This window comes from Scleropages formosus, chromosome 17 (assembly GCF_900964775.1).
Source record: "Scleropages formosus chromosome 17, fSclFor1.1, whole genome shotgun sequence".
Taxonomy (NCBI): Eukaryota; Metazoa; Chordata; class Actinopteri; order Osteoglossiformes; family Osteoglossidae; genus Scleropages; species Scleropages formosus.
Window position 1 is genome coordinate 10,411,621 of NC_041822.1, and position 19,617 is coordinate 10,431,237.

The following is a 19,617-nucleotide window of genomic DNA, read 5'->3' on the forward strand; positions in this document are numbered from 1 at the left end:
GAGACGCTGCTTACAGGGCAGGTGATACAGCAGCCTATAGTTTATCCAGGGCTAATCTAAGGCAAGGCATTAATGCAGCAAAACTTAACCTTAAACTCAAGCTTGAGGACAGTATTAATAACAACAACCCCCAACGTATGTGGCAAGGCATACAAGCTCTCAAAGACTTCGAAAGGAATGATAATTTGCCTATAGATAGCAATTTATCCATAGCAGAGGAACTTAACTCTCACTTTGCCCGCTTTGACAAAGACAGCAATAGTAGGGAAACAGTTATGGCTGCACTGCCACCTGATCAACATCACTCCCCAGCACCGGATACTAACAAGGTTAGAAGGGTTCTGCCCAGTGTCAATGTGAGGCAAGCGGCTGGTCCTGATGGTGTCCCAGGCCGTGTACTTCGCGCATGCGCTGACCAGCTGACAGAAGTCTTCACTTGCATTTTTAACCTCTCTTTGACCAGCATCATTGTCCCCACCTGCCGACTGTGCCCATTCCAAAACAACAAAATATGAGTTGCCTGAATGACTGTCACCCGATTGCACTTATTCCCTTGATATCCAAGTCCTTTGAGAAGCTGATTCTGGCACATATTAAAAACATCATCCCTGCCAGTCCGAATCAGTATCAATTTGCCAATCGGGCAAACAGATCAACAGAGGAGGCAATCAGCTTTGTCAGGATGGGCCGAACACACATGTCAGAATGCTCTTCCTTGACCTCAGTTCGGCCTTTAACACAGTCATCCTCAACGCACTGATGTCCAAACTCAAGAACCTAAGCCTAAGCACAGCCCTCTATAGGGGGACTATGGACTTCCTCACCAACCATTCCCAGAACATTAGGTTAGGAAAGCACACATCCTCCACTCTCACCCTGAACACTGGTGTTCCGCAGGAATGTGTGTTGGACCTCTGCTGTATGCACTCTTCACCCATGGCTGTCTACTTGCCCATGCAACAAACACCATTGTGAAGTTCGCAGTTGATACGACAGTCATTGGTTTGATTACAAACAACGGTGAGACTGCATATAGGGATGAGGTACGAAATCTGACAGCCTGGTGCTCCGCCAACAATCTCACTTAATACCAGGAAGACAAGGGAGATTGTGGTGGACTTCAGGAAGAAAAGGAGAACTGACCTCAGTGCTGTGCTCATAAATGGCAAGGCTGTGGAGAGCGTCCCCAGTTTCAAATTCCTGGGCATGAACATTACAGAAGACCTCTCTTGGGCCACACACCTCTACTGTCATTGGAAAGGTACAACAGACTGAGGAGAGTGAGACTGCCCTAGGATCTTCTCGTAAATTTCTATGGATGTACGGTGAAGAGTGTACCGACGTACTGCATTACAGCATGGTACGCCAGTTGCACAAGAGAAGAACAAAAGGCTCTGTAATGGGTTGTCGGGAGAGCTCAGAACATCTTTGGTACACAGCTAGCAGTCGAGGACATTTATCTGTCCAGATGTCAGAGGAGAGCCTCCAAAATTATCAGGGACTCCACTCACCCTGCACAGCACTTCTTCAAACTGTTCCCCTCTGCAAGGCAATACAGGACAATTCACTCACACACCACTAGAATGAAAAATAGCTTCTTCCCCAGAGCTGTGAAACAGCTCAATGCTTAATTTTTATTGTATTATATTGTATTATACTGTAATATCTATTTATTTTTTGTGTTTTCTGGGTGGTGTGGCGGGTTTGACCGGGTCCTGCTCTCTGGTGGGTCTGGGGTTCGAGTCCCGCTTGGGGTGCCCTGCGATGGACTGGCGTACCGTCCTGGGTGTGTCCCCTCCCCCTCCAGCCTTGTGCCCTGTGTTGCTGGGTTAGGCTCCAGTTTGCCGCAACCTCGCTTGGGACAAGTGGTTTCAGACAGTGTGTGTGTGTGTGTGCTAAAACTGATTGAAAACTGAGTTTGATTAGAGGCTCCTCATTAAAGGTAGCAGTGAAGGAGCTGTCTCAGGCAGCAGAGAAGGCAAGTCAGTGGTTGTGGTTGAAAAGAAAGCAGGGTACTTAGGGTTACAGGTTGGAGGGAGGTGTGTAGTGGTGGAAAATTGGTGGCAGGTGGTGAGTAATGGGAGGCAGCTGGTGTTAATTAAGGAGGTGTGGCCTTGTTAAGTAGAATAGTTTAAATTTGTGGAGTGCTGCACTGGCAGTTGGTTTGGCAGCAAGTATGGTGGTAAGGTTAGAAGATATGTATAGAGCTGTGGGTTAACTGGTTGAGTTAGTGGGGTTGCAGTATTTGTTGAGGGTGAAGGGTATTGAACATGTGTGTGTCGGGGGGTGCGTCTGGGATGCTGGACTGCACTGCTGACCCTTCCGGAGGTGTCGTGGGCCTAATTCAACAAAACACCGATGTTGGTATCCAGCTGGTGCGGTTTATTGGTTTGGTTGGTGAGTTAGGCTTGGTCTGTTGGTTTGGCTTTGTTGGGATTTGTTGATGGTTTTTGTGTTGGTGGTTAACCTTGGTTTGGTTCTTTGTTGGTGGATCTGACTTGGTTTGTTGGTTTGGTTTTGTTGGTGGGTGTGGTTTGATGGTTTGGTTTGACGGTTAGGGTTTTTGTGTTGGCGGGTTAGGCTTGGCTCGTTGGTTTGGCTTTGGTGGGTTGTTATGCTTGGTTTGTTGGCTTGGTTTTGTTGGTGGTATGGTTTGATGGTTTTAAGTTGTTAAACTTGATTTATTGCTTTGGTTTCATGGTTTATTTTTCTGTTGGCAGTAGGCTTGGTTGGTTTCTTTTGGTGGTTGAGACTGGTCTGTTGGTTTGGCTTTGGTAGGTATGGTTTGATGGTTGGTTTTTTGTTAGTGGGATGGCTGGATGGCTTTTTTTTTTTTTTTGTTGGATTAGGCTTGGTTTAGGTGTTTTGTTGGTAGGTGTGGTTTGATGATGATTTGGTGTGACGGTTGGGGTTTTTTGTGTTGGTGGGTTAGGCATGGTTTGGTGGTTCGGATTTGGTTTTTGGTTGGGTTGGTGACATCAGTTTTGGTGGGTAGGTTGAAGAAGTCAGTTAAACTTTTTGTTCTCAAGTCATGAAGATGTTTGTTGGCTATGCTGGGTGTTCTCTGGCTTCGAGCTGGTGGATGAACCGGGTCCTTGTGTACAGCCATTGAAAAATACGTGTCAGGTATAACATCTCTTCCTGTTTATCTTGAATGTTTTTATTTTTATACTTAAGTGCTGTGTTTTATATTGTTGTATAAAGAACTCATGGAGTACCACTATAATTTTGTTGTATTGCACAGCAGTACAATGACAAAGAATTCAATTCAGTACCGCTGTGTTTAGTCCCCCCCCCCCCCCCCCCCCCCCCCCCCCCCCCCGACGCCTGGTGTTTTATTCCAGTACAGTGGCGCAAACAATCAGCTGTCCATCTGAGGGATATCTGCTATTGGAGCAATAAATGAGGACATAAAACAGAAGACCACAATGCTAGTGTGTAGAGATGTGGAAAATGCACACAGCGGCCAGGGGTGTGATGCTTCCCTGAATGAGTTAAGTTACAAAGTAAAATGTGAGATTTACTCACTGCTCAAAAATGAGAGGTTAGCTCAAACCCTGAGCAACAGTTCACAAAAGCTTAAACACATTTTGACTAATACCAACGTTAATAAGCTGTATGTGAACAATAAACATGTTTGATTTTCTCACATTTTAAATGGTATAAACATACTTTTGTAATATCTGTATAATGTATGTCTGAGCACCCACTATAATGTTTTGCATCTATGATTTAGCACAAGGTGTGAACTAAGTGTTGAAAACAAACCAGAAAACTGACAGCCTATGAGAATTTATGTATAGGTGGATACCTGTTTACTGTGTAGTTGGTTTTGTTGGTCTACATTTAATCATTTGATAGGTGCTGTTCTTCAAAGTAATATACATCTCAACACTGTCAACACCCACAATGCCATGTGTTTTTGCTATTATGCAAATTTTTCCAATTGTAATGAAACACTGTCTCAGTCAGGGGTATTGTGATGCGTTTAGCCAGAAACAAAAGCAAGTGCGGCTATGCTTCACAAGAGTTTTCTGCTATGACAGTTTTTAGTAACAAGCTTGGTGAACTGGAATAATCACCTCTCAGAGCAATATAATAATGATATTTAAAAAAGTTTGACTGTTTAAATTGCATCAGTAAGCTTCAAATGGCCTGTGTAAAGGTTTATTTTATGTTGCCCTTTTATGTACTTATAATACAGCAGTATTCCCTACTGTCAATGACATTCCAAGGTGTTCGCGTCTTCAGGATGGTCTCCGGGGATCACGGTAATGTCTTTGCAAGAATGCAGTACTCATAACTGTTTATCACAAGATGATGACTGTAAGGCAATGTGATGCCCTTAAAATAGTAACAAAACTAAGACACAAATGTATAAATTAGGAAGGCTGGGTTACACAAGAGATGGTTGCGTAACTTATCTTGCTTCTGAAAAAGTTCTTCCATGGAAGTGATACCGTTCTTTAACCCGACTGTCCATTCATGTATGTTAATCAGAACAATAGTTTGTGAAAACCTGTGTAAACAGTAAATAACAAGGTATGGCAGTGACAAACCAAATCAGCTTCAGTTCATGAGACACCGGCAAGATTTGAAACAAGTTAGTGTTAATTCTGGTGTAATGTTCTGTACTACTTTAACGGTCCCTGACAAATTCACAACACATGAAGCAGTTTTATAGTACCATTTTATTTTGTATGGGTTTTGCTACTATCGTTATTATTTTCTGTGTATTTAATATTGTCATCACTGACAGTACTGAATACTAAGACAGAACAACATATCTTGGCTAGACGTCCAGTTCTTGTCTTCTATTCCATTGGCATTAAATTGTTTCAGAAAGGTGTGCATACGATGGCATGTGAGAGCAGCTGAGTCAGGCATGGCCATCACTGTGAGTTCTGGGCTCATCGGAGTATGGTATGCACCTAGTGTCTGGGAACACAGCCCGCTGGGAACACAGCCTGCCAGAAACATCAGCTGACTCGCATTTCCAGTGTGCCACCTGCCACTCTAGAACTTTGAAAAAGACAGGCTGTGATTGTGCCAAGATTAACATCTTACATTTATTTAACTAACACTTTTTTCCCAAAGCAATTTACACTGTTTAGGTGTTTTCAACTATTTACCCATTTATACAGCTGGGTAATTTTACATTTCTTTATTTAGCAGACAACTTTTCTCCAAAGCAACTTCCAATGAACTCTATGTAGTGTTATCAGTGCACACACCTTATTTACTAAGGTGATTTACACTACTTACAATGGGTTACTGTACACAATTTCACAGTAAGTACCTTGGTCAAGGGTACTACAGGCAGAGGTGGGACTCAAACCTGTGACCTTCTGTTCCAAAGGCTATAGCGCTAACCACTACAAAACCAGCTGTCCCATATTTGCTTTACTCCTTATTAGTCTTTAGGAAGTATGGATCACTGAGGATCCTTGATGACCTGTACTGCATTTTTTTTTTTGGGTTTACATTCTTGGATGAGAAAAAAAAAATCCCAAAATTTAATTTTCAGTAGAGTAAATCTTTTGACCTGAATCTCTTTCCCCCAAAACTGTAGCATTAATCTTGCACAGATTAAGCATTTTAAATCCCCAGTGATGTCCGTATTTGCATGTGTGCGCGTGTCTGTAATCCTGAGTTGGAATTACATAAACACATAAAAGCCTAGAATGTTCCCTACTCCTGAATGTTATCTGCACAGCTCCTGCCCTGTGTGTACGTATTAATCCCGTCGAATTTGAATAGCCCGTGGTCTGTGCCCTTCATCGACAACTCTGCCTGCATGACAATGGCTGCATCTGTTAATGAATAGATGTCATGTAAGGCATCTGTTACACTGGATGTTTTTGACTGGTCTGCGTGAGACCTTTCAGTGGCATTCAAAGTGTGTGTGTGTGTGTGTGTGTGTGTGTGTGTGTGTGTGTGTGTGTGTGTGTGTGTGAGAACACTGTGCTGTTTTATAAACCCCACCCCAAACCCCATATTTTATTTATTCCACTGAGCAGGGTCATTGCCATTTGTTTGACCTCTCAGTGACAAGGGATCCTGTGCCTTTTCTCTGAGCTGTATGTCCCCACTGGCTGTCCTGTTTTTTGTCCCCCTTTTTTTTTTTTTCGGATCTATGGATACCCATCTGCGGTTTTTACACTATTAAGTTGGGTACTAAACAAAATCTCCATCACTTCATCCTCATCTCTGACAGCTGAAATTCACAGCAGGGGGCTCTCCATTATGGTGGCTTGCTGTTTCGCCAAGTGCAAGGAACACTTTGCTCTGTGCTTAAGCAGTTTTCGGAAAAAAAAAGCTATTGGCTTCTGGGCAAAAAGAGGCAGTACTCAATTATACGCCGATATGGCCCACTGATCAAAACAAACACACACAACATTTCAAGTCAAGTTTTATTGAAACCAAATGGCAACGTACCTGTATAAAGGTCTAAACGGAGCTGCACCTAGTGCAGTGGTTAGAGCCACTACTGTGCATTCAAAGGACTCGCGTTTGAATCCCTGCTACTGTTGCAGTACCGTAAAACATGATATAGTTTGACTTGCTCCAGTAACAATGATCCACCTACACAGATTAGTAAATAACTGCACGCGGCATGGCGGCGCAGCAGGTTTGGCCGGGTCCTGCTTTCCGGTGGGTCTGGGGTTCGAGTCCCGCTTGGGGTGCCTTGCGACGGACCGGCGTCCCGTCCTGGGTGTGTCCCCTCCCCCTCCGGCCTTGCCCTCTGTGTCGCTGGGTTAGGCTCCGGCTCACCCCGACCCTGCTCGGGAAAAGTGGTTTCAAGCACTCTGTGTGTGTGCAATTTAGTGTACATGACTTTCATTGTATGTTGCTTCAGAGAAACATTAAATGAATAAACGGTATTAATAATAAATGTGGACATGCGGATAAAGAGAAAGAAGAGAAGACGTGGCTATGAATACACGTACGTCATCACTTTCGCAACTGTCTGCATACAGCAGTCACACTGAGAAGAGCAGATGCCGCACGCTGTTCTATGCTGCTGTTGCTCGTGCTTGTTTGGGTGGAAACCTCCGACAGCAGGAATAGAGATCATGCAATGCTGCATGCTGGGTATAGCAACTGGATCTAATTTGCAAGTTGTGCAAACCTCATTTGTTATTCCATTGCCTTCTGAAAAAGACATGACGCAAAACCTCTTTTAGTGTAACTTGAAGCGATAGTCATCTTTCGCTCCGCATGTCCACGTCGCGAGAAGTGACGCAGAGGTCAAGATAGGAGAAAAAGAGGAAGTTGAAATGTCAGAGGTTTCACATCGTTTGCCATTAGAGCCTGACGCACCGTGACACGCAGGCCTTATTTTACTCGCATCTCATTATACCACAAAGTGACAGTTTTCCTGAGGAAGACGAGACAGGAAGCGAGGCGCACGCTGCTACGGGGGGAAAACACCGACGCGATGAACCAGATGCCTGCCGAAAGGTTCGCTCGCATGAGACGTTCATAGTTTTTCAGTTAAATGGGAGAGATTGACGTACCAAATTACGTTACTGTGATTTTCACAAGCAAAGCCTTCATGGGAAAAAAAATATAGCCTAATTAAATGTAGAGAGTATATTCTCATGCAGAGGAAAATTAAGATTCCATATACAGAGAGCAACTGTCTCAGTGGCCAATAAGAGAAGCTGGAGAAGGAAGAACAATAACACTGCGGATTTAGTATTTCTTAGTGTTCAGTGTTTTTGTTTGACAGAACTGTTGGTGTCGCATATAAATCTTCCTTTTAAAATTATGCCTAATGACAAAATTTAAAGTGCAAATTTAATTTTTCTTCAGTTACACTGAAAAGGAATAACCACACACCCACCCGTTCTGATTTTGCACATATTTTATTCATTATAAAACGTTTCCTGGTATTTCAGCATTGTGCATTTTCACAGTTTCAATGTTTTCTATGTCTTCTTTTTCAAGTATCAAGGTCACACGGGATTTTTGTACACCGACATGTATATTTCCGTATATAACAATATAATGTAGCAGAGCATTTGCTTCGACTGAAAAACAAAAAAAATAAATACAAGGGAGTAAACAGCATTAGCAACTAGTTGTTCTTCACGCTCCATGTTAAAATAAAGCTTTGACCTTAGGTGGCTCATGGTCCTGGCATCAATCTGAATCCAAGTGGTGGTGTACCTGGTACCACTGTGAAAATGAACACTCGGCGTAACCACTGGGACATGGCCGGCTTAAACAACCACATCACACGTGTAGAGAAAATGTAAAATAGTAGATGATGCAGCAACATTCATCCGCTGAGAGGCAGCTCTCAGACTATTCTCACATTGAAGGAAAAGCATCCTGATGAAATGAAAGTATCATCTCTCCAAATACTGAGGCTGTTAATAGCTGCGTGACCGAACGAGCGCGCGCGAAAGCCTTGTGACGTACTGCTGTCCTGCTCAGCATGTACACCACCTTAATAATCCCCCGTTTCCGGAGAGCAGGCGAGACAAAGGACGGATAGCTCGCCGACAACAGGAAGCAATTAGATATTTGAAGGACACAGCAGCACTCCAGCTCATGTCCTCAGCTGAGAAGGTATGATCTCTGCAGCCTAGAGCCCGAGTTCAGTCCTGAGCGCAACACTGGTGGCAGGTCCCATCTCAAGCTCTGCCAATAAAGGGGTGTCATCATAAGCCGAATCCTACAGCAGGAGGTCACGTGGGAAAGTTCTAGAAGAAGCTGCTGCCGAAAGTCGTTCGCTGGTTCTGTCCATCAGCGAGAGAGGCCTTGAACAGCAGGTGCTCTCAGACCCACGAGTCAGCGTGTGGCGAGCGAGGCCCTACACTTTGGTTTTGTCAAAACCAGGGTCTGTGCAACAGCCGCGTCATAAAGCCAGTTTCATCAGTGCTGTGTGAAGGACAGAAAAACACAGTAGGTCAACAGCCCCTGTACCTGCACGCACATAAATAGGCCTTCAGACGTTACACTTCGCAGGGTTGGTTTTGGAAGCTATGAGAAACCATATCTTTGCAAAAAAGTAACGAGAGAAACTGGCAAAGAGGAACGAACATGTTCCGTGAAACCAGCGCTACTAATATTTCTAGGGTAGGGCCTGCAATGCGTGCGAGGATCATCCGTTTCCCCAGTGTACTCTTTCTACTGCACGGAGCAGCGCGCGAATGGCAAGAGCACATGCCGCACCGAGCGCTGGCAAGCAAAGCATCGCTCCCTGCAGCGAAACGCTGAATAAGATCACCCGTGCTGCGTGCATGTGACTCGAGGCTTCTGCGACCCCATCCCCTCCCCCGACAACGGACCGCTCTCCAGCAGAAAAAGAGCAGGCGTCCAGGTTACAGGCCTCGAGTCCACGGGCTGCTCTGATACAGCTCCAACCCACCATGCTAATTGTGTTGAATATGGCAACAGTGCAGTAGCCTCTGAGGAGGAGGACTGGATTTTCATGACAAAGACAGAAATGTAGGATAAGCATCACCAAGAGCTGCCTTGAAATCCGGGGGAAAGAAAAAAAAAAAAAAAAAGGTTCCTTGTCCCTTAACTCTAGCTCTCGAAGTTTCGTACACAGTTTAAAATGAAAAAACTTATCGCGTCATAAAACTTTAAAGTCCACAGCTTTACAAACTTTCTGTGATCTTTCTCTATACATGCGATTCAGGGTGTGCCGGAAAAAAAAAAAAAACCCAGAAGAGTTTCACTTCTGGTGCACAGCTGCCTACCTATTTAAGGAGTAATATTCACCAGTCAGCACTATGCACCAGACGGTTACTGCGACACAGCATCTCGCTCTCCTACCAGGATAGAAAGGTACGAAAGCCTTTGTAAAGGGAAAAACTAGACCCTGCTGTATCTCCAACAACGTACAGCTCCATGCGCATTTCTTATTCGTAACACTCTTCAAGGCAGTGTGTAGTCACACAACATTTAAAAGCACAAATAAAACAGGTCGGGCGCAAAAAAAAAAAAAAAAAAAAAAAAAAAAAAAAAAAAACCACTCAAGTAGGTGAAAATACGCATAAATAATAAATTACAGCTATACGACATTTCTATATGTCACCTGTCCTCCGCTGCTACAGACAGCTGCTCGGTATTTTATTAAGGAGTCTTTTCAAAGTACCAGAAACATTTGTCTCTGATCCTTTCATTTGTTTTTTAATTCAGAAGCAAGTATATTCTCCCCGTCAGTCGACGGAGACCCATTTTTGTACCACACCGCCGGTAATCCTGCAGTGAAAACATACCAGTGAGATGCAGTATCCCTCCAACCATCCCACCCTTATTGCGCACTGACTTCCAAGAGGGGTCCGGGCTGATGACGGAGTAGTAAAGAGACCAATTAGACTCAAGAATGACTGGTGTTTAAATGTAATTATCCAAAGGGAAGCAGTCCGGGGGTTGTTGGTGTCTTGACCTAATTCATCATGCGGTTCCTTTTTGCCATGCAGAGCCCATGCATTTACTGCGGTACCGTTGTGTCATGAGACCTGGGACTGTCCAGGTCCTGAAGACACTTCACTGTTCCAAAAACATGACATACCATATTATGATTTGCAGGGCAAAAGGAGGACAAAAACACTACGGCCCAACTGCAAAGTTCCACAAATGGGCTTTAATACTTCTTATGTTAAAATACTGCTCTGAAACAGCTGGGTACAGAGGCCAGCTACATTACTGTCTGTCTGCTTTTGTCGGCCTGTTTAAGCCTTCCTCGCTGCAGTGACCTGGTCAGCACAAATCAGATTTAACACCCAGCCCTTAGTGGGGAGGATACTAAAGTGGGAACAATTTACAGCACAAATGATCCACAGAGAATGCCCTGCTATTGACAAGATATTAAAAGCACTGCCAATTCTCCAGTCCGCCGGCCTCTATGATTGCATATCAATAGTTTTATCGACTGCATGCTGGTGTGGCTACCACAGCTCCAGAAAGCTGCCGGTGTCAGGGAGGCCGAGCGGTTGGAGAGAGCCGGGTGGGCAACCGGGTGCGATTGCAGTCACAGGACTCAAAAAAAAAAAAAAAAAAGGAAGATGTATTGCATTCTGTGCATGTCACACAAGAGATCCGGAGGGATTTGAGGTCCAGTGCTTTGCTGCTGATGCTGATGACAATGCATCACAATCAATCCTTGCCTTTCACTCCAAATGCAGGACAAAAAGGGGTGTGCGTGACATAAATGATATAGCACAATTTGACCATTTTGTCAAGAGCATCCTGACTTGGTTATACTTTCTCGTATAACGTGCAGCTGAGTTTTTTGTATGCGTTTGTACGTACATATTCTTATATTCTTGTGTGTCTCTGAGGAGATAAATTAGGCAATGCTTGCACATGCACTTCTTGCGCAAGATGCATGATCCCCCACCCTGCACCATCAGTCCAATTTATGTCCCATTTCAGTACAATTTCCACAGGGCACAGGAAATGGATACTGCATCGTTCTGACACACTGAGTTTAAGGCAAACATGAGAGTGAAAAGCAATAGAAATCTAAGGCCACATGGACTAATGTCTTGCATGGTTTTTGTTAAATATTGCATAATCCTTTATCCAAAATATTCGAGCTTTTAACTTCCTGGATTTTCGAGGAACAGTACCTTCCACGCCACAAAACAATCCAAAAAGATATGCATGTATCCCGTCCAATGTTTCCATAAACGGACTAAACACGTATATCTTTAACATTAAAAACAAGTAAAATATACCAGTTAATATGTCGCAATGACTTTAGCACAGTGATACCCAACCCATTTCAAAGGTAGAATGGTTGCTATTATTCTACTAAGTTCATTGTTAAAATCTTCTTAACCTTAAACTTATCATATCCACTTAGAATATTTTAACAAGTCCCATATCTTTAAAAAAAGCAAAGATGGGGTTTCAGTGTTTCGGAGGAATTACCACAATGGGATCTCCAGTCTTTGGCCGCCACATAAGCACCTGGGCGTCGTTGGCGTTGGGTTTCACCATAGCGTTAGTTGGGATGGGCTCATTCTTGGCCAGTATTTGAGGCTGCTCCTGGGTAATGGGCTCCATCAGCGTGGCCCGCTGGCCCAGCGGCTTGTCCGGGTCAATCTTGATATGGAGCCGCATCCTCCAGCGGATTGTCTGCAACACCAGAGTCTCATTTGTGGCATGGCTGATGGCCACCAGCCATGTGGTGAAGCTCTGGTCCCGGTGAATGCTGCTGAGTTGAGGCAGGTTGCTGTCGCTCACCGGCACACCCCAGGTCACACTGGGGTAGAAGTTGTCATTCATGCTCACTGTGAACTTGGTTTCCCTCTTAGTGGGACCCACAATGGTGCAGGTTTCTGTGGTGTTGCCATACCAGGGATAGTTCACGCCATCTGAGTCACTTATTGCTTGGATCTTGTCATCCCTCAGATCTGGAAGCTCCCAGCTTGACCTAGGGAATCAAAAATATCAGGAAGGTCAGTGTTCCGGTCTCCCCTGTTGCACCACCAGCCTCTCCAGCCAGGTGACCCTGGTATTGGCACTGTATCAGCACTCAGCAGTGAACTGTGACAATCCCTCTGAGCTCAACACCAAATCACTATGTCAACTGACAGTGTAGGCCAGAAAGCTTTCTCAAAATGGATACTGTGCCACTCTATTTGCTCCAGCAAGAAACAGATCGTCTCATACACAGGTTATAAGATAATCTTGTACTTTGCATGTACATCTTCACAGTCTAGGTTCTGACACTGCATGTCACTTTGGAAAAAAAGCTTCAGGTAAATGAATAAATGTAATGTAAATGATAAGGAGCGCATCTTCAAAATCACCTTCCCAGATGGAATACTCTACATTTTGAAGAATTAGCAGAATCATTTCTACACAGAAGAAGATACAGACAACTGCATTAATAACACACCGTGTTGTGGCTGAGAATTCTACAGAGGCCTTAATTTTTGGTGAATTGGGTAATTCCATTGTTGTCTACCATTAGAAGAGCTGTCTTCGAAATGCCACTGATGATGTCGCCACCTTGCAAACACCACGTGGTACATGAATGTCTGCGGCACATTAACGCAGCACATCTACAGCTGATTGTGACTTTTGGGACAATTTTTCTTATGCTGTAGCTCAAGAATTCAAGTGCAGATGGGTGTAATGCTTAATGTTGCATTAGTAATGCCCTTTAATAATGTTCTTTAAATCTATAATATACTTTACTAAAAAACCTTTCCAGTTTTGGCAAATATTGCATTGCTTAAACATTTCTGCAGATGGAAACCCTTTTCATTACCCTGCCATGAAACAGATGGCTTCTTTAATTGCCACATAATTGAACACACACCTTTCATCTCTTACTAGCAGATGATCATGGAGCTATTAATGAGGCATAAAAGGATAACATTTATGAGATGCTAGCGAGCAATCTCTATGGTTACCATAATAAACATTTATGTCAACAAATGAGGCAATATACAAAACCATAAAAGAATAAATAAATACACAGACCTGAGTAAATTTATATTTAATTTGTTTGAAAAGCTGGCATAAACCCCTTTTGCATTTAGTTAGAAATAGAAGTTGCTCTGAAGCATACACTGAAAGAAAGCAATTTCTCTGAGCAGTTACAAAAAAAACTTCCTTTGGCAGATTACCGTGGTGTTCCTCGCTCTCTGCTGCTGCACCCACCGCTACTCCCAGCAGGTTGCTATCCCTGCACAGATGGGTGACATAAAGAGCTGTTGGCCCTGGTGTGAATGCAGGGCTCTGATTATTGCATCCCAGTATTCAGAATAATACAGCAGCGGTGCAGCCAAGAGAGTCAATCGCATTCTCTCGGATGCTCAACAGCGTTGCTTTCTTTTCTTCCGCAAGACCAATATAATGTTCTTGCCAAGTCGAGATCTAAAGAGGCTTCATTTATGGAAGGACACCAAGAGGACAAGAGGTTGCACTAATTTGTTTATGCAGATTGTGTAAAACTGCCCGTTTTTAGAACAAACCTTATTGAGGTTTAGGGTTTACTTTATACTAGCACAGTTGACCAAAACGGAACGAATGTTTCATTCTATTCCATTATGTATTTTCATCATTATGATCACAATTCGTGCTGCCAACGCAAAAGCCTGGCTTTTGTAGGGCAGAGTAGTGTTTGGGGATTTTTCACTATGGAGGTAACAATCCTAGGAAATGGCAGCATAAACAACACTCATATCCACGGCTTCAAAGTTCCTGAATTCCAGAGCTTTCTTCATGTTAATATTTCCACCCATTGTATTGACTTCAGGCATCCCCCCTTATCTCCTATATATTATTGTTTTTCAAGTAAGAGAATTTAAGGACATCTACGTATTCATTAACAGGAAAGCTATATCATGACGCTGATCTAGAGTCACAACAAAAAAGGCATGAGCATTTTCAGTGCTGTTCTACATCTGACAGCAGTTGTTTCATTCTGCAGCTCAGTGTTGACATTCTGCAGTGTGATCTGATCACTATCTGTGCATCAGAATGAAACTTCTTTGGGTGTTACCTGTTATGTACTTTGTGAGGTGTCGTTCTTCATTTTCCTTCTTTTTCATCGCCATTATTTCAACGAGGTACAATCATGTGAACTTACCAGTATGCTCATACTATGAAAGAGAGCAGAAAGATTGACCTTTCAGTCTGCCAAAGCATCCTTGTCACAAGGTTGTTTCTAAATGGTCAATAATAGAAATGTCTGGCTTTACACAGTGGGTCTAATAAGAGTAAAGAATCAAAGGAAATCCACATTCCAGACTTGTCAATCAGCGAGTACTTTCGATCAGCATGTTTTGTTATTGTGAGGATTTCCTCTCAATTTCCCGCCTGAGATAACATTACCGTTGTCTCCGTGTCCTGTAACTCTACTTCAAGCACAGCTAAACATTGACTGCTATGTGCACCCAAGTTCTCTACATGATTATTATAGCCTCGTTGGCATCTTGTTTTGTACATATTCCGTAATCTCCGAGTTGCAGCTCTGACCATCCCAGACCTTTTATCTGTCCACTGCGTTCTACTTATTTTCTTTATTTAAAAGAAAAGTGTGAAAACAAGCAAAGTTTGAGGTTTGCCAACTTTTCCAACATCACAAATTCCTTACCATGGAACAAATTAATCCTGTGAAATGTCATTATAAAATAATAATCAATTTATGATTTATTTAACCAATTCAAAACTTAGTAAATTATGAATATTTACAAAAAAAAAAAAAAAAAAAAAAAACTGGCATTCACCAGCTGTGAAATATATGCTTTTTTTGTGATTGTAGTCTATGTTGAATCTGTTTACTTTTCATGATTTAGGCTGCAAATGTTTCTCTTTCCAGAAGATGAAATTATGTGGACATTTGTAACATGTAAGATACAATATGTAAATTGACACCCCAGTTTATCATGAACTAATTATATCTCTTGTTTCCTCATATCTCTTTGTGAAGTCAGTTTTTTTCTTGTTTTCTGTTGGGCATTCTAGTTTCCTTTAACGAACTCTTTTGATTCTTATATTACTTTTTTGTCGCTGACCTGGATTCAATGTTCTTATATCAGAGCATAATGTATTTTTTGTGTACTAACCAGGTTGCACATTATTGCCGTTTTGTTGCAGTACTGGCAAATATTAATATGTTGCTGTAAGTAATTTTATCTTTTGCACAGGAAGTCCTATCACATTCAGTCTATTTCATAAACATTTAAAAATAGTGCTTGAATGATATATTGTCTACGTCTGGAAATTTGTTTTGCATATAGGCCTACAACTGTGTCTGCAAGGCCATAAACTGCAAATGTGGGACGGATGTGACTAAAGAATTTTTAATTAATATGTGAAATTTTCACACTTCTGCGCTGCAACTTTCAAAATATACTTGAAACTAGAAGATGCAGAATTGTGAAATTCCTCATGGTCGTACCAGTTACTCTTCTTATCGTAGTTTTGCAGCTACAGTTTCACTTCAGAAGTCGGCATAACTATCTTTCATTTTAATGGTTTGTAATGTTACAAATGCAGCCTAAAACTCAACTGTGAGCAAGGCCTCTGTTTGAATATTCTCTCTACACCGGCCTCCCTCGAAAATCTGTTTAAAACAGAACACTTTCTTCCCCATAACTGGTGTAACCTAGAAAGATTTAAAAAAAAAAAAAAACTCAAGATGCTATTTTTTTAAGCATAGCTAGTCCATCTGTAAAGTTGAGAACACTGCGCAGTGAAATACTGTACAACAGAGTATTTCAAATGAGTCATATTGCCACGCTGTTTTCTGTAGTATTCTGCAGTAAGATCTCTCCAGCTCACGTGTGGTGTAAAACTTCACGATCTTCCCCAGATAGGCCTTTACAAAGCTGCTACTCGGGCATTGTTTCTGTAACTTATTCTTTAAAAAAAGAAAAATGCAGGAAGGTTATTAGGATCCATCTATCTTGCGTTTTATGCACCTACTCGAGCGATGAACATCGGTGCATCAAGTGGAAAGTAACAAACTAGGTTTACTTGAGAATCGCATGTCTGCAGCCATGCCTCTTTCTCTTAATGTAATGGACAAATTGTGTTTTTGCTGAGATGTACGTCGCTTTGGAGAAAAGCATCTGCCAAATGAATAAATGTAAATGTATTGCATACGGCTCTGAGTACAGAAATGTGTCGGGATAAAGTCTTGATTAAAACCAGGTTTCAAGGTAAATCGCAGTATCGTTTAGAGGGCGACCAGGGCTGCTGCTGTGAGCCGAGGCCCTGGAAACTAGAGAGAAGCACTTGTCGCGAAGAGGAAGTGGAGAAAAATGGAGATGGAGGCCTGCTTCAATGAATGAGCAATGACACCCCACGTACCCCGGGAAAAGTGCACAGCACCTGTCAGTCTCCTCTCTTCTTCTTTTCTTTCTTCTGTCGCTTTTCCCACTTAGAGTTTTAAAGGTGCATAAACATTCATGCCAATCACGGGGTTGCACTTACATGCCCTTGGACCCGTACTTGTTGTAGAACTCCATGTGGTTGCACGCCTGGATCCAGCCCACGGTCCACGTGTCCTTCCCGGCCACGGGGGGGACCAGCACTCGGGCCGAGGCTCTGAAGTGCGGGGTCCGGTAGCGCAGCACCACGGCCGACGACTCGTCGATGCTGGTGGGGTTCGAGTCGATGGAGGCGCTCACTTCGATGACCGTGACGCTTTCTCGGAACCCCTTGGGCTTGCACCTGATGCTCTGAATGCAGCCCATGTCAAGCAGTACGAGAAGGTCCCACAGGAAGGTCCACAGCCTGGCTCCGAGGAGAAGGCGCATGGAAGTCGGGGACACTGACAGCAGCACTGACAGCAGTGACAGCGCGCTCGCCTCCCTTCCTCACACCATGATAAAATAAATGCATGAAGAAAAAAAAAAAAAAAAAAAAAAAAAGCGGCTTCTCTTCGCAATCCGAGCGGGGTTGGCTTCGAAACTGAACCAATAAATAAAGAAATAAATTTAAAAAAAAAAAAATATTTGAAAGCACAAGGTTATGTCAGTTAGTCACGAGGAGAGAACTAAGAAAAATGCCCGGTAATTGCTCATGTTCTCCTTTCATTGCAGCTCATCTGAGGAGAAGGAGAAGAAAAAAAAAAAACCAGTTTCTTTTCCGTTGCTTTTTTTTTGCTTCCTCCATGAAGGTAGTGAGACTTCTGACTTTTGCATGTTTTCTCTCTCAACTGGCCTTCGAAGGGCGTTTACTCTTACTGTGTTCCCAGAGTAACGCCGGCGTAGTGCACGATCTGTCCGGCTTCAGCGAAACCCCTTCGTTTAATTGGTTTCCTGCAAGGTGCTCGCAGGGCGATAAAAGGACACGTGAAAAGAGTTGTTAAAACCAAAGACGACGCTGCCGACTCCATTACCGCGTGTTACTTTCCATCTGTACTTTAATGATCCTTACAAGGTTATGCACTTCTGCTTCAACAACACACGCGCACACAAACCCTTTCTTCAGGACTGTATTACAATATTTTCAATATTTTAATATTGTAGAATGTCGACATTTTCAAGCTTTGCAATCAATGTTTCAGTTATTTCCGCCTTACTACTGGCGCGTTTGATGAGAAATGACAGTAATAAAGCAGCAAAAATATTTAACGCTTGACTGCTCGTATAATCGCTACGTGTGTTATTATTCACAATAATACTGCATGTTGTTTGATTAACACTGTACACGAATGCAATACAAGGGATCAAAGCATTAGTCATGCTTTACTTCTTGTTAAAATCTAAAAAACTATTGCTTTTCCGTTATATTACTGTTACTTGAAACGATCCTAATTTCTTAGTTAATAATGAATCCGGGCGCATAACGGTATTTGCGGTCATGATAATTAACGATAAAGGACGATGATTGATTTACTGCTGTTTTAGCCACATACGTCTAGGTAAGTGAGATATACATTAGCGGTGAGTTACTTAAATTACACGGGAGTAAAATACCATGGTCTGGATTAAACACAATTTGTAAGACGTGTCCGAAAAGCATGCTGCTGACAGAGCAAACCGATGCCCGTTACCATTCCTTATTCTGAGACAACTCTATTATGAAAATGTCTTCTTCTAATGGTAACATCGTGTCGTGATGTTACCCAAGTTTATTTCTATTATTATTTAGAGTGCACCTTGTGTCACGCAATATCCAAAGGTAAGCAGGTCAACTTTCTTCTCAGTTGATTTTCGTTTGTCATCGACAAAATAATTTAAAAAAAAAAAGGTGTCTGGATTCGGCGGGCCACTCCACTTCCTCGGATTCTTTTCTATTTTCCCCTTTTCTCGAATGTAAGTCCGGGACAGTCGTTTCTCCCCTTCCCCAGTGCCCCACAGTGACAGCAGGTTTCTTCTCATGTAATTCTATATTAAAGAGCTGCTTGAGCTACGGCTCTTTTATTCTAGTGCCTTTGAAACGACACTTCCCTTTAAACGAGGTGCATCTTGGGATATGCAGTTTCTACGTCCGATTTATTTGCGCAAGTCTCCAAATCATATGTTGTGCTTTACAGAAAAATAATAATCTTAATATATATATTGCATTATACATAATATATACATATGGACTTCCACTGTCACTTGAAGGCTTTTTACGGAAGTGCGTTCATACGATAATAATTTGAAAAGTGTTACAAGACAATTAAATATGCAATGTTTTACCAGTTTAGAGCTGCGTATTCTCACTGTACCAATTCTGGCTTAAAACCTTTATCAAGTGTGCTTATAGCAGGAGAGAAAATCAGATCAGAAACCCTCAAGTTGCAACACAATAGCTGTAACCACTGCACAACCCGCGCTTGTCACACAAAATAAAGAAGCTACAGTATTTAAAAAAAGACAAGTAATATTATGTAGTATAGGCTAGAGCTACTGCCTTTAGACCCCAAGGTGGTAGGTTCGATTCCCATCTCCGCTGTAGTCTGTATGCTTAAGCAAGTTGTTAGGCCGATAGCTCCAGTAAATTACACAGCTGCATAAATAGGTTAAAAATTGTATATTTGTAACTTTAACAGTGTAAGTCGCTTTGGAGAAAAGCGTCAGCTAAATAAATGAGCAGTTAGAAACATAAAGTTTGCTTTTTAAGTGCGTGTACTTTCACCGACCGCTCCAGCGTGCGAACTACAATTCCCAGAATGCTCCGCGAAATCAAAAG

The 19,617-nt window shown here is 42.6% G+C and overlaps 1 protein-coding gene across 2 annotated transcripts; it reads right to left on the minus strand.

Moving 5' to 3' along the window:
* Positions 1–7,852: 7,852 nt before the first annotated feature.
* LOC108938362 (protein FAM78A-like) lies at positions 7,853–17,310 on the minus strand. Of its 2 annotated transcripts, XM_018758895.2 has the most exons (3): positions 16,927–17,310; positions 11,902–12,406; positions 7,853–8,892 (listed from the first exon to the last, which is right to left on the minus strand). In XM_018758895.2, the coding sequence occupies exons 1-3, from the start codon at positions 17,250–17,252 to the stop codon at positions 8,887–8,889; spliced, it is 837 nt and encodes a 278-aa protein (XP_018614411.1). In that variant the 5' UTR covers positions 17,253–17,310; the 3' UTR covers positions 7,853–8,886. The 2 variants fall into 2 exon arrangements, with proteins under 2 accessions (XP_018614411.1, XP_018614410.1); XM_018758894.2 differs by lacking the exon at positions 7,853–8,892 and having other exon boundaries at positions 9,975–12,406.
* Between the last annotated feature and the right edge of the window lie 2,307 nt (positions 17,311–19,617).